Below are 14,133 nucleotides of genomic sequence, written 5' to 3'. Positions count from 1 at the left end.
CTAGCCACGGGCCCTTTGTCTCTCACGTGTGCAGGTGACTCAGGGTGACTAAGATCTTCTGTAATTCCTTCTAAAATGTTTCGCCGCTTTGCTGCCCACGTTTCCATCCTTAGTCTCCGAGGGACCGAGTGTGTGTGTGGTGGGAAGCGGGGTCAGTCCCCGCCTGGACCGCTGTGACAGAACCCCACAGACAGGGTGACTTACACACGACAGGAACTTATTTTCTCAAGTTCTGGAGGCGTGGGGTCCCCATCTCCAAATACAGCCACATTGGGAGCTAGGGCTCCCCACGTGAATTTAGGGGACACTTCAGTTTGTCCCGGTGGAAACTGGGGACGCCGGGCTGTGTGTTGTGTCCTGTGGGAGAGTTTGTTCAGCCTGCTGGGGGCTCCCTGATGAGCCCTGGCGTCTGCTAGGACGTCACTCTCTTTACTGATTGAACTTGAAGGGTGTCCAGTTGGCGCATTTTCAGGGTTTCCCAGGCGCACTGGGCGTGGGTCCCTTGTGTCCTTGCTCTAGCCAGCTTCCATCCGTCCCTGGGCTCCGCCCCTCAGCTATGTGTCCGTCGCTCAGCTCCGCCCCCCAGCTGTGTGTCCGTCCCTTGGCTCCGCCTCCCAGCTGTGCATCCGCCCCTCGGTTCTGCCCACAGCTGCTTGTCCATCCCTCGGCTCCGACCCCTCGACTGTGCTTCCGTCCCTCGGCTCCGCCGTCCAGCTGCGCGCCCACCCCTTGGCTCCGCCCCCCAGCTGTGCATCCCTTCCTGGGCTCTGTCCGTGGCTGTGCGTCCATTCCCTCGACTCCGCCCCCGGCTGTGCGTCCATCCCTCGGCTCCGCCCCACAGCTGTGCGTCCAGCCTTTAGCTCAGCCCGCAGTTGTCCGTCTGTCCCTCGTCTCTGCCATCAGTTGCTCGTCTGTCCCTCGGTTCCGCCCCCTTGGCTGTGCGTCCGGCCCTCAGCTCCACCCCCAGCTGCGCGTCCGTTCCTCAGCTCCATCCCCCCAGCTGTGCGTCCTTCTCTCAGCTCCACCCCCAGCTGCGCGTCCGTTCCTCAGCTCCACCCCCAGCTGTGCGTCCTTCTCAGCTCCATCCCCCCAGCTGTGCGTCCGGCCCTCAGCTCCACCCCCAGCTGTGCGTCCTTCTCTCAGCTCCACCCCCAGCTGCGCGTCCGTTCCTCAGCTCCACCCCCAGCTGTGCGTCCTTCTCAGCTCCACCCCCAGCTGTGCGTCCTTCTCTCAGCTCCACCCCCAGCTGCGCGTCCGTTCCTCAGCTCCACCCCCAGCTGTGCGTCCTTCTCAGCTCCATCCCCCCAGCTGTGCGTCCGGCCCTCAGCTCCACCCCCAGCTGTGCGTCCTGCTCTCAGCTCCACCCCCCCAGCTGTGCGTCCTTCTCTCAGCTCCACCCCCAGCTGTGCGTCCTTCTCAGCTCCGCCCTCCAGCTGCGCGTCCGTTCCTCAGCTGCACCCCCAGCTGTGCGTCCTTCTCTCAGCTCCACCCTCCAGCTGCAAGTCCGTACTTCAGCTCCACCTTCCAGCAGCTCCGCCCTCCAGCTGTGCGTCCTTCTCTCAGCTCCAGCCCCCAGCTGTGCGTCCTTCTCTCAGCTCCACCCCCCAGCTGTGCGTCCGTTCCTCAGCTCCATCCCCCAGCTGTGCGTCCGTCCTTCAGCTCCACCCTCCAGCTGCGCGCCCGCCTCTTGGCACCGCCCCCAGCTGTGCATCCGTCCTTCGGTTCCCCCAAACCCCGTGCGTCCATCTCTTGACTCCGCCCCCCGGCTGTGCGCCCATTCCTTGGCTCCGCCCCCATCTGTGCGTGCGCCTCTCGGCTCCGCCCCCCGCTGTGCGTCCTTCCCTAGACTCTGCCCCCTCCCCGGCTGTGCGTCCGTCCCTCGGCTCCGCCCCCGGCTGTGCGTCCGTCCCTCGGCTCCGCCCCCGGCTGTGCGTCCGTCCCTCGGCTCCGCCCCCGGCTGTGCGTCCGTCCCTCGGCTCCGCCCCCGGCTGTGCGTCCGTCCCTCGGCTCCGCCCCTGTCTGTGCGTCCGTCCCTCGGCTCCGCCCCTGGCTGTGCGTCCGTCCCTCGGCTCCGCCCCTGTCTGTGCGTCCGTCCCTCGACTCGCCACCGGCCCACCCTAACAAGCAGCGCGCCGCTGTGTCTGTGTCCCACGGTGCCTCCGTCTCCTCCGGTTCACACGCTTCTCTTTTTCTCTTCAGAGAGGGTTGTTGGGCGGGCAGAGCGCCCCCCGAAGGGAAAAGTCAGGCCTGCGGACTCCTGGAGCCAGGATCAGCTGTGGGCTGGTTAGGGCAGGATGCGCCCTGTTGTCGTGGGCAGAGCCACGTGGGCGCTCACCCGACCTCCTCAGGGCTGAGGGGCGCAGGGGCCGAAAGTGTGGCCGTCCCCGGGGGTCTGCGCCTTTTGTGGAGCCCAGGCCTGGCGCCCAGGTGGGTGGAATGCGGAGGGAGCACAGGCTGCACGGCCCCAGCCTGGCCTCGTGCTTGCTGGCAGTCGCGTCTGTGGCCGGAAGGGCCTTTGGTGTCACCAGGCCTTTGTCAAACCCCGTACCGTGCCCCAGGCTACTGGGATGCTGAGCCTTCTTGGGGGGCTGGGGGGGCTGAACCACCCGCCGCCGCCGTGAGGCCTGTTTCACCTGCGCTCCTGGAGGACCGCTGTCTTCTTGGTCTCGCACTGAATATTTAAAGGAAGAGGAGCAGGTTTTACCATCCGTGTGGCCTGATTTCAGCAGTTTCCAGCCAGAGCTAGTCATTTGCCTGTTTTAAAAACATTCCGTTACAATTTCCACTTCAGTATATTCGTGGCACTTTCATTTGGTTCATGAAAGTCGCTTTATGATAGAATTTTATAAAAGCACAAAGCTTCCCGTTGTACGTTACGTTTCCAAAGATTCTGTTTACACACACATCCGTTTCAAAGCGTTTTGGAGAAGCAAAGCGAGACACGGTTTTGAAGGAGGACAAGACCCGCTGTCTGGTTACAGGCTTGGTACTGGCACTTTTCATAAGAGGCACAGTCCACATGGGCTGGACTGTCAAATGCATGTTATAAAGATGATGTTTTTGGTAACTTCGAATGGAAACGGGGGCACGGTTGGTTTGGCTCTCCTGCCCTGAGATTTATTAGGTTAAAGGAAACTCGACTGGAGAGCCCTGGGCCTCGCGCCGCTTGTGTCTGGCGAGTTCCTGAGGTGAAGTCAGTGACGCTCTGCATCTTAGCCTGGCTCAGGCTCCAGTGTGGCGTCCGCTCTCCTTCCTCTGACAGTCATGTGTAAATATTGAGACCCATTTGAACTGTCCCTGTGTGGAAAAAATCCTGTTTTTCACGGGGCTGCCTGGGGAGGAGAGGGTGGAAAGGAAAACAGGCGGGGGCAAACAGCCCAGCCTGCCAGGCCTGGGGCGACTTCACCGCTCCACTGTCAGCCAGCGGCCGTCCAGTGGTGGATTCTGTCTGCCCTGCGAGGACACCTGGCTCCATCCTCACCTGGGCCGCTGTCTCCAGCCGCCAAGGCCGTGACACCATGAGGATCATGTGAGGAGGGGCAGAGAGCGGCCACCGGGAGGCTGTCATTCCAGCCCTACCTTCCCTGCCTGGGAGGACGCTGCAGCCACCACCACCTGGACGGGAGTGGCCTGTCGCAGCTGCACCCTGCGTGGACTCGTGGCTGCCACTCTGTTTCTTTACGCCTTTCTCCTGTCCTTTCCAGAATCCATCTACCGCCGGGGAGCCAGAAGATGGAGGAAGCTGTACCGTGCCAACGGCCATCTCTTCCAAGCCAAGCGCTTTAACAGGGTGAGTGGCCCCCTCGGGACTAGTCCCTCAAGGGGCCCTTTGTTACTTTTAAAAGCAAAGAGAGAGGAGGGAAGGCACGTCCTGCGGAGCCCAGGCTCGGCTCTTTTTGGCGCCCGAGGGCAGGGTCACAGAAATGCTTTCACTGGTGCGGGGATGAGGCTTTGACTAGGGCTGTCTGAGGCGGGAAGTGCCCTCCGGGCCTTTCCCCGTGTGGTGGCTGCCCAGTGAATGCTGTCTGTGTCTGCCTGGCTGCGTGACTTTTATCAAGGCTCAGGGTTCGCTGGCCTGAGGCCCCAGCCTGCCTGCATCCAGAGTGGAGCGGCCGCATTCCGCATGTAGTGCCAGGGTGTGTGTTTTTAGCTGCACACAGTGTTCCTATTGGCTGCAAGAGTCTCCGTGAACCCCGGAAGCTCCTTCAGCCCCATCCCTACTTGGGTCTCTGTCTTTCCAACGTCCACCCAGCTTACTTCCCTTGTTTCTCTTTGTGGTGCTTTTCTAATTCTTACAAAATGGGTGATTCAGATGCTTTTGTAATCGTTGTATTTCACAGTGGAAGGGGAGGTATCTGGGGTGCCTTGGTGGCCCTGGAGTTTGTCCCACACAGGGAGTGTCTTGGGGGTGGGTAGAAGCATAGAGGGCCTGTCCCCTCTGCAGGCCTCCACACAGAGCCCCTGACGGCCTGTCACATGCTATTGCCTGGCCAGCCCCGTGCTTCTTGCAGTCTGTCCCCATGACAGGTGGCCTCCAGCAGCCATCTCCAGCATGATGGGACACCCAAGGCCACTCCGTGCTGGTTCAGTCCCAGCCCCTCTGCTCTCTCTGCCTCTGTACCACCCTTTCTGTACCTCGGTTCCCTCCCTGTAAAGCCAGTACGATGACTGCACGGTGGCAGGGGGTTCATGGACGTGTGTCACTGCGAGAGAGCTGTGTGAGGGGGTTCATGGACGTGTGTCACTGTGAGAGAGCTGCGTGGAGGCTGCCTCGTCATCAGGGGCAGTGGCCCTGGAGCTACCTTTGCGTTCCACACCCACCTGCCACGTGGCCTCACGTGTCAACCTCTGCTGGACGTCCGGCTCCTCCATCTCCTGGAGCGACCTCAGGTCACCTGCCCCTCCTTCTACTCCTGTGGTCTGCTCTCTAGACCATCAAGAAGTTCTGTGCATGTCAGCCACTCCTCCCGCCCCCGCGTGTGCTCAGTCCGTCATGTGGCAAGAATGGGTCTGGACTCCCATTCCTCGTGGGGCTGACACAGGTGGGGATGCAGGACAAGCTCCTGAGTGACTGAAGAGAGGGGTGTGGAGGGAACTAGGCTCCAGGAGATCAGTAGGCCGGTGCTAGGAAGACCTGGACGTTGCCTGGAGATCCCAGAGGACTTCCTGGAGGAGGAGGCATTTGTTCATACTCCCTGGGAGGTCAGTGCAGAGATGCCACGAGCACCGAGGATGTGGCAGGCACGGGAGAGTCCAGCCAGTGTCTGGGAGACCCTGAGGACGAGGTTGGGGACACCAGGACATGGGGAGCCTAGGCGGCTGTGGGCTGTGTGCTTAGGGCAGGTGGGTGTGAGTGAATAGGCAGTTTGGCCTGGGCTGGGACTCAGGAAAGTGTGGCTGGAGGTGGCCACACTGGGGTCATCTGTGGAGTGTGGTGCCAGGGAGGGCTGCAGCACAGAGATCCTGTCCACACCCCAGCCCACCCTGGCCGCCTTCTCCGAGGACACACGATGTGAGCCTTCTGGGGCTGCAGAACGGAGCACCACTAACCTGCGGCTTAAACCACAGAAGCTCACTCTCCCGCAGTCTGGGGCTGGAAGTCCAAAACGAAGGTGTCTTCATGAGTCAGGGTTCTCCAGAGGGATGGAAGCAATAGGATGCGTGTACATGAAAGGGAGTTGATTCCCAATTGGCCTCGGGCTCACAAGGCGAAGTCTTACGATAGGCCGGCTGCAGGCTGGGCAAGAAAGAAGCCAGTAGTGGCTCAGTCCGAGTCCAAAAGCCTCAAAAGCAGGGAAGCGGACAGTGCAGACTTCAGCCTGTGGCCAGAGGCTCCAGAGCCCCCAGCAAACCACTAATAATTCCCAGAGTCTAAAGGCCAAAGAACCTGGAATCTGATGTCCAAGGGCAGGACAACTGGCAGGAAGCGTCCAGCATGGGAGAAAGATGAAAGCCAGAAGACCCGGGAAAACTGCTTCTCCCACCCGCTTCTGCCTGCTTCGCCCCAGCCACACTGGCAGCCAGTTGGATGCCGCCCACCCACATTGAGAGTGGGTGTTGCCCTCCCAGTCCACTGACTCAAATGCCAGTCTCCTGGCAGCACCCTCATAGACACACCCAGAAGCAATACTTCACCAGTTCTCCAGGCATCCTTCAATCCAGTCAAGTTGGCGCCTACTATTACCCATTACAGTGCCGCAGGGTCGCGCCCTCCTTTTCCCGCAGCCGCTGGTAGCTGTGGGCAGCCTTGTTCCTGGGTTCACAGAGGAACCACTCACCTCTGCTTCCGTCTCCACATGGCCTCTTCTCTCATTCTGCATGACGGATTAGCCCAGAGTGAACCCACTCACCCGGCGACATGGGCCGGGGCTCCAGGCAGCACAGGGTGCTGGCCTCTCACCGTGCAGCTTTTAGGAGAAAAGTCCATTTTGCCGATAGCAGGTGCAGACCATAAGCGACCCTCCCCTCCCCACCACCAGTGAGCAAACGCTTTTCCTTTCCTTCCTGCAGACACTGGAGGAACGGGTGGCAGGGTGACCCACTACAGCTCCACTCTGCCGTGGAAGTGCAGCCCTCCTGGGCATGTGAACGAGCCAGTTTCACAAACACAGAGGCCAAGGCAAGAGTGGCCCAAAAGCCTGCAACTCGATTGCTCAGGGAAGGCAGCTGGCCTGCAGTTCACCCTGTCCAATTCCCACCTAATTGTGCCCAGGCTCTGATCTCGCCGTCTGCTCGTAACATTCTCTGCCCAGACCTCAGAGCCGCTCCGTGTAGCGCCCACTTCATGTTAATTGCAGGACCACTCAAATCACCTCCACTGTCACTTAAAAGGGGCATTTCAGGAGGGAAGCACTTGGTTTTGTGTGAATCAGTAAGACTTAAAGGGGAACAAGCACCAGGAGAAGAGACTTCTGTCCTCTTTGTTGGTGAACCAAGGATGAAAGAGTGGGCATCAGAAGAGAGTCTTTTCCGTCCTCTTTGTTGGTGAACCAAGGATGAAAGAGTGGGCATCAGTCGCTCAGGACTGGGCTCCCTGCCTGAGTCTTTATGTGCACTTGAAATGACTGCCCTTGGACTTTGAGAAGGAAGCATTCAGTGGGGGAAACCAAAGGGAGAGAGCCAGCAAGGTTCTGAAGAAGAAGGTGAGGAGGGGCTGCCTCCCCTGTGAAGGACAGTTTGGGGTGGGGGGACAGGGAAGCCCACTCAATGGGTCAGAACTGCTGGGTCAGAGCTGGCCCTGGGCCCCGCAGGACTGAGCACTTCCTGTAGAGGAGGAGGGAACGGATCCTGCAGTAAATCCCGAGGAGGCGATTGGTTAATTATCAGCCCAGGAACTGGGGGTGAGTTGGGTAGGAATCCAGCCTGCTGGCTCCCGTCACAGTAAATTGCAGGTGGATTGAGGTTAAAAAAAAATCACAGGGCGCAGTGGCTCACGCCTGTAATCCCAGCACCTGGGGAGGCCGAGATGGGTGGATTACTTGAGGCCAGGAGTTCGAGATCCATCTGGCCAACATGGTGAAACCCCATCTCTACTAAAAATACAAAAATTAGCTGGGCGTGGTGGCGCATGCCTGTAATTCCAGCTACTTGGGAGTCTGAGGCAGGAGAATTGCTTGAACCCAGGAGGCGGGGATTGCGGTGAGCCGAGATTTTGCCACTGGGCGACAGAGTGAGACTGCTTCTCAAATAAATGAAAAAAAGAAACCTGGAAGTCGTGTAGATATCTGGAGAAAAACTGGGCAGTGAGGACCAGAGGGTCTTTAGACTCAGCCACACAGATTGATTTTTTTAGTTTCCAGATTAAATGCAAAAAACATATAGGAAAAGGGTTTGTAGCACATAAAACCCAGAAGAGATCCAGACAACTCACACTTAGGATTAGAGAGCTCCTACACAAAGCCTTTTGGTAAATGCTGGGACCGAGAAACAGAACGGGTGTGAGTGGTTGAGGAAGTAAGACTGTAATTGTTTAGAGATGAGGACAGCATGACCTCCACAAGTGATCAGGGGAACACAAGACATTTTCTCTGTCAACCTCGAAGGTGTTAAAAGTCATTAAAGTCAGCCAGGCGTGGTGGCTCACGCCTGTAATCCCAGCACTCTGGGAGGCTGAGGCCGGTGGATCACGAGGTCAGCAGTTCAAGACCAGCCTTGGCCAGGCGCGGTGGCTCAAGCCTGTAATGCCAGCACTTTGGGAGGCCGAGATGGGCGGATCACGAGGTCAGGAGATCGAGACCATTCTGGCTAACACGGTGAAACCCCGTCTCTACTAAAAAATACAAAAAACTAGCCGCGCGAGGTGGCAGGTGCCTGTAGTCCCAGCTACTCGGGAGGCTGAGGCAGGAGAATGGCGGGAACCCGGGAGGCGGAGCTTGCAGTGATTTGAGATCCAGCTACTGCACTCCAGCCTGGGTGACAGAGCAAGACTCCGTCTCAAAAAAAAAAAAAAAAAAAGACCAGCCTGGCCAAGTTGGTGAAACCCCATCTCTACTAAAAATACAAAAAAATTATCTGGGCGTTGGGGTGGGTTCTTGTGCAGAGAATTGCTTGAACCCGGGAGGCAGAGGTTGCAGTGAGCCGAGATTGCACCACTGCCCTCCAGCCTGGGCGACAGAGCAGGACTCCACCTCAAAACAACAAAAAACAAAAACAAAACAACAAAAAAGTAATTAAAGCCCAGGGTTGCTGTCATGGGGTCTGCCAACCCTGGGGATGTGGGGCAGACACGGACCCTACTGTCTGGAAATCACGCAGGAAATGTGCAGCGATGTTCTCATCCTGCCTCTCTTCAAAAGAAATCACCCGTCATTCGGAGGTTTGTGTATGGAGAAGATCAACTCAGCATTATTTTTACAAGCAAGAGTGGGAATCGTGTCTGGAGTTTGCCACTCCCTTTGCTGTGAACAACCCACTCTACCATGTGGAGTATAAACCATGGCAGGCCACGTCTCTGAGTGGTGCCTGCTGGAGAGCCCTCTGCTGGTGGCACACAGGGCACGAGAGCCACAGGGACAGCTGGGTGGACAGCCCAAGACTTTGGCCTTTATCATGAGTGGACAGAGGAGTGACCACTTGGGTCCCTGGAGAAGAGGCTATAGAGTGAGGGTGGGGAAGGGATATCAGAAGATGCCACCCAGGAGCAGCAGTGCCTGTCAGGTTTGGTCCAAGCAGTGCCCCCAGGTGACTGGCAGAGGCCAACGCAATTCCCCTTCAAGCCAGCCTCAAAGAATTCCCGCCGATAAATGAATCAGGCATTTGAGCTCGCAATAGAAAACCACAAAACACGGTGGGAAGCAGGATATCCTGAGCCCAAGCTGGTAAAAGCCCAAACGGGCTCCAACCATCAGAATAGGTAAGGGTTCAAAGCATGAAAATGGGTCATTGAAAATACGAGCAGGAGACCGGGCGTGATGGCTCACACATGTAATCCCAGCACTTTGGGAGGCCGAGGCAGGCGGATTGCCTGAGGTCAGGAGTTCGAGACCAGCCTGGTCAACATAGTGAAATCCCATCTCATCTAAAAATACAACAAAATTTAGCCGGGCATAGTGGTGGGTGCCTGCAATCCCAGCTATTGGGGAGGCTGAGGCAGGGGAATAGCTTGAACCAGGGACCTGGAGGTTTCAGTGAGCAAGGATCATGCCACTGTACTGCAGCCTGGGCAACAGATCAAGACTCCATCTCAAAAAAAAAGAAAAAGAAAATATGAGCAGGGAGGCCTGGTGCGGTAGCTCATGCCTGTAATCCCAGCACTTTGGGAGGCTGGAGTGGGCAGATCACCTGAGGTCAGGAGTTCGAGACCAGCCTGGCCAACTTTGTGAAACTTTGTCTCTACTAAAAATAAAAAATTAGGCAGACGTGGTGGCAGGCACCTACAATCCCAGCTACTCAAGAGACTGAGACAGGAGAATCACTTGAACCTAGGAGGCAGAGCCTGCCTCCTTTGACTCCAGGGTCCACACATTCAGCAGCCAAAGCACCTCCTTTAACTCCAGGGTCCACACATCCAACGGGGCAAAACTCCCGGTGCCGGCGTTAAGCTAGCTTGGCCCCGAGTCAGAGGTCTCGGGTGGGATGCCCCCTCCCACCCATCCCTCCTTCGGATAGAGCCCACGGGCCTGGTTTGGCTCTGTCACGGCCAGGCTGATGTAGGTAGCCTGTGCAGAGGATGCGGAGTCAGCTTCTTTTTCCTGTTACGGAAGTTGAAAGCGATGATGCCCGTGTGTTTTCTTACCTGATGCCCGCTGTGTGCTGGGCACTGTCCTAGGTGCTGGTTATCTGTCCCCACCCAAACAAGCGGGCTGTGGGCAGGGGAAGAGTCCCCGGGCCCTGGCGCCCCAAGCAGGCTCTTTCTGATGAGCAGGAGAGTCCTGTAGGGGGTGTGAGCCCCGTTTGCTCAGCTGCACCTGGTGCCCACACGTGCTGAGGGTCCCGTTTCCTCACGTGAATTCAGTTCATGCCGTTCACAGTACACTGTATTTCCTCTTCACTGGGTGTGAGGTGAGACTCTGTAATAGGAAGGAAATTCGTGAAAAATGGTAAAAGAGGAAAAAGCATATGAAAGGGTTATGTCTGGAAAGAATCTAAACGGGAGACTCTGGGCACGCGGTGACAGTGTAGATGATTTGCTCCCAGGAACCCTTCGGGCACTTGGGCAAGGCAGAAAATGTCCAAGCAGGTCCCGGCAACATTCATAGTTATGCCTTTCGTAACATTTAAACGTTCGTGAAAACGTTGCCAAACAAACTGATAATTACCATCATTTTCGAATTGTTCAGAACCATGAAGAATAAAGAAGGATCATTTAAAATCTTGAAAAATACTGAGCAAAGAATACTAAGATAATTGCAGGCTGTGGTGTAGTAGTTCGAGATGTTTGTGGTCCGAGTTCACCTTCTCTGAGGCTGTCGGGAGGAGGTTCTGTTTGAATGAAGATCAGGCAGGGGGTGCCCTACACTCTGCTCAGCCCTAGACAGGACCCCAGGCTGCCCTACGCAGAGCCCAGCAGGAGCTGCAGCCCCCCAGCCCCTGCAAACCAGGGGGCCTTGCCTGAAGCAGCGCCTCGTCACCCCTGCCCGATGGGGCCTCCCCTGTGTTCTCTCATGCAGAACAGGGTTCCAGGCCTCTCCTTGGGGCTGTTGGTTCCCCCAACCTTGGGGTGGACCCAAGAGGAAGCTGCCGAGCTTGGGCAAGCCTGGCGCCCGGAAGGGACAAGGTGCCGGGGCCACCTGTTGCCTGGCTCAGTGTCCTCTTTTGAGAAGGTACAGGTGTGGAAGGCTCTGCCTGCCCTCTCCGCTGGCCCCTCAACGTGGCCTGGGCCTGACGCTCTGTTCCCGTCTACAGAGAGCGTACTGCGGTCAGTGCAGCGAGAGGATATGGGGCCTCGCGAGGCAAGGCTACAGGTGCATCAACTGCAAACTGCTGGTCCATAAGCGCTGCCACGGCCTCGTCCCGCTGACCTGCAGGAAGCATATGGTGAGTTGCAGGGCTGGGTGGGCCCTAGGGAGCATGGGCGGGGCCGGGGCGTGGCTGCCAGCCCATTGTCCAAGCAGACCTTGGTGACCCTGGGTTCTTTAAGAGGGGCCGTGGTGCTGTCCTACCTCTGGGCTGCAGCGTGAGACTCAGGCGGCAGTCTCGGGTAGGACCCGTCTTCCTGAGCCCCCACGAGCCCCTGGCACGCTCTGCTCATTGTGGCATGAGGCTCAGGTGACAGTCTCAGGTAGGACCTGGCATGCTCTGCTCAGTGGGGCGGGGGTAATGTTCATTCATAATCCAGTCCTGAACCAGCTCTTCGGGACTGTGGAGGTGAAAGCCAGGTCTGACCTCAGTAGCATTGGGCATGCTGAGGCTCCGGACATCTGGAGCCTTTCTCGGGAATCCTCCCTGGGAAGCCATGCCCAGCCTGTGATGAGGGCGGCACCTTCCCTCTGCCGTCCCCGAGTGCTTGGACTTGAAGCATCCTCCCACACTTGGGAGGTGTTGTGGGTACCTCCCACAACAAGGCCTTGTGGGGTCTTGTTGACTTTTCCTTATTGAAGGCTGCCTCTGGCATTTCCGCATGGCCCCCTGCATCTCACTGAACCACAGGGGCGAGGCCTGGACTGAACATTCAGCTCCCTGGGCCCCACTGCAGTGTGCGGTGGGTGTGTCTGGGGAGGGTGGCTCATCTGCATCTTGCCGTGGCATGGGAGGAAAGGTGCCTGTAGGGGCGACGTGCCCTCTCCTCTATTACAGGATAAAGACAGAGTCTGGATCAGGGTGTCACCCCAGGATCACCAGGCACAGGGATGGGGGGCCACGCAGGCTGGTGCATGCATTGGCATAGTCCTTCCAGAGGTCCTTCAGCTGCATCTGCCAAAAAGCCTGTAATGCCCTTTGACCCCATGGGTCCACTTTAGCATAAGCAAATGAGACCGGCCCCAGAAATGTGGTCAGCTAGAGGCAGAGGGAGGCCAGAGCCTGCCACCCAACTGACCGCCAGTACGGGTGACTCCATTATGATGCACCTGCAGGCGGAACCCAGAGGCCCTTAGAATGGCCCCCTGATGTTTGGTTCCTGCCAGGATGCAGCTTTGGGACAGGAGAGATGACCAAGCATTGTGCAAAAGATCCCATTGTAGACAGCACTTGGCCTACAGTACTGAGTGGCCACCTTTGTCTGCAGAATCATAGGTAGTGTTTATGTTCTTTATTTGGTACAATAGCATAATTAGATTTTTATATACTATATTACAATATAACCGTTGTAATGTGTAAATATGTGAATCATAGATAGTCTTGAAGTGGCCAGGTGCAGAGGCTCACGCCTGTAATCCCAACACTGTGGGAGCATCACTTGAGGCCAGGAGTTCAAGACCAACCTGGGCAATATGGTGAGACCCCATCTCTACAAAAAATTCAAAAACTAGCCAGGTGTGGTGGTGCGCACCTGTCGTGCTAGCTGCTCTGGAAGCTGAGGTGGGAGGATTTTGCTTGAGCTCAGGAGGTTGAAGCTGCAGTGAACCGTGATCATGCCACTGCCCTCCAGCCTGGATGATGACAGAGTGTGACCCTGTCTATAAAAAAAAAATGTTTTTAATTAAAAAAAAGTCACGAAGTGTTTACAGAAGCTACCTTGTAACACCTGCTCCAGCACTTGGTCATGCTGCCATCTCTCCGTCTCTCCGGCAGGATTCTGTCATGCCTTCCCAAGAGCCTCCAGTAGATGACAAGAACGAGGACGCCGACCTTCCTTCCGAGGAGACAGATGGAAGTAGGCACTGCTTTCTTCGGCTGGGTGGAGCCTGGGCATCACCTCACCCTGCTCACCTCTGCCTTCTGGCCACGAGTCCTTTCTCAGTCCCATCGGCTCTGCAGGGGTCATTGTCTTCAAGCCTGGCCACCCTTCCCCGGGGCTGGGGATGAGGCTCTCCAGGGCCTCTTCTCAATCCCTGGCAGAGATGGGCAGAGTGAGCTGGCCCTCCCTGGAGGCTGCTGGGCAGGGATGCCTCCGTGAAGCGCTGTTGTGGCAGCCCAGGGGTGCAGAGCCTCTTCCTCTAAACCAGCTCCGGGAATTCTCGAAGGCACTTAGTGCAGCGGCCACCACGGCCAGGCAGCCCAGGGGTGCAGAGCCTCTTCCTCTAACCAGCTCCGGGAATTCTCAAAGGCACTTAGTGCAGCAGCCACCACGGCCGGGCACCTCCCACAATCTGGCTGTTGCACAGAGCTGAACCCCGTCTGGGGAAAGGCTGGCGAGGTGGCTGCTGCACACACAGCATGGCAGTGGCATGGTCCTTAGATTTTTGTGAGGTTTTGTTTATGGGGAAGGACTTGTTTTATTGCTAAGAAGCATTCAGAGAGAGAGCTCAAACACCAGCTGGACTTACAGCCCAGCTCTGAGCCTCCACCTGCACCTCTGCACGAGGATGCGAGAGCCTCACTTTCACTTGATGCAGCATGTGAGTTCTGTCTCACTGGGAGCCCAGGGAGGATGATGCGAGACCACAGAACATAAAGCACTTAGTTCTCACAGTGCCTCACGCAAAAAAGATGCCTCACAAACAACTGCCTGCCCACCTGCCCCACCACCCACCCATCCTCTATACAGATATACATCCGTACATCATCCGTTCACCCACCTAGCCAACCAACCGG

At 57.3% G+C, this 14,133-nt stretch overlaps 1 protein-coding gene across 12 annotated transcripts in view; it reads left to right on the top strand.

Annotated features, from left to right (window-relative positions):
• The window catches only part of PRKCZ (protein kinase C zeta), a 144,757-nt gene that overhangs the window by 80,202 nt on the left and 50,422 nt on the right, over window positions 1–14,133 (top strand). For 10 of the 12 annotated variants that reach the window (XM_045382031.2, XM_045382051.2, XM_045382046.3 and 7 more), the window contains 3 exons: window positions 3,705–3,790; window positions 11,344–11,475; window positions 13,171–13,252. In XM_045382031.2, the coding sequence (XP_045237966.1) occupies window positions 3,705–3,790; window positions 11,344–11,475; window positions 13,171–13,252 (300 nt within the window). Of the gene's footprint in view, window positions 1–2,083; window positions 2,428–3,704; window positions 3,791–11,343; window positions 11,476–13,170; window positions 13,253–14,133 lie in introns of those variants that run through there. The other 2 variants (XM_045382059.2, XM_065531105.1) reach the window with 2 other exon arrangements.

Source organism: Macaca fascicularis, chromosome 1, assembly GCF_037993035.2.
Source record: "Macaca fascicularis isolate 582-1 chromosome 1, T2T-MFA8v1.1".
NCBI classification, from domain to species: Eukaryota; Metazoa; Chordata; class Mammalia; order Primates; family Cercopithecidae; genus Macaca; species Macaca fascicularis.
This window is presented reverse-complemented; position numbering and strand designations above follow the sequence as displayed.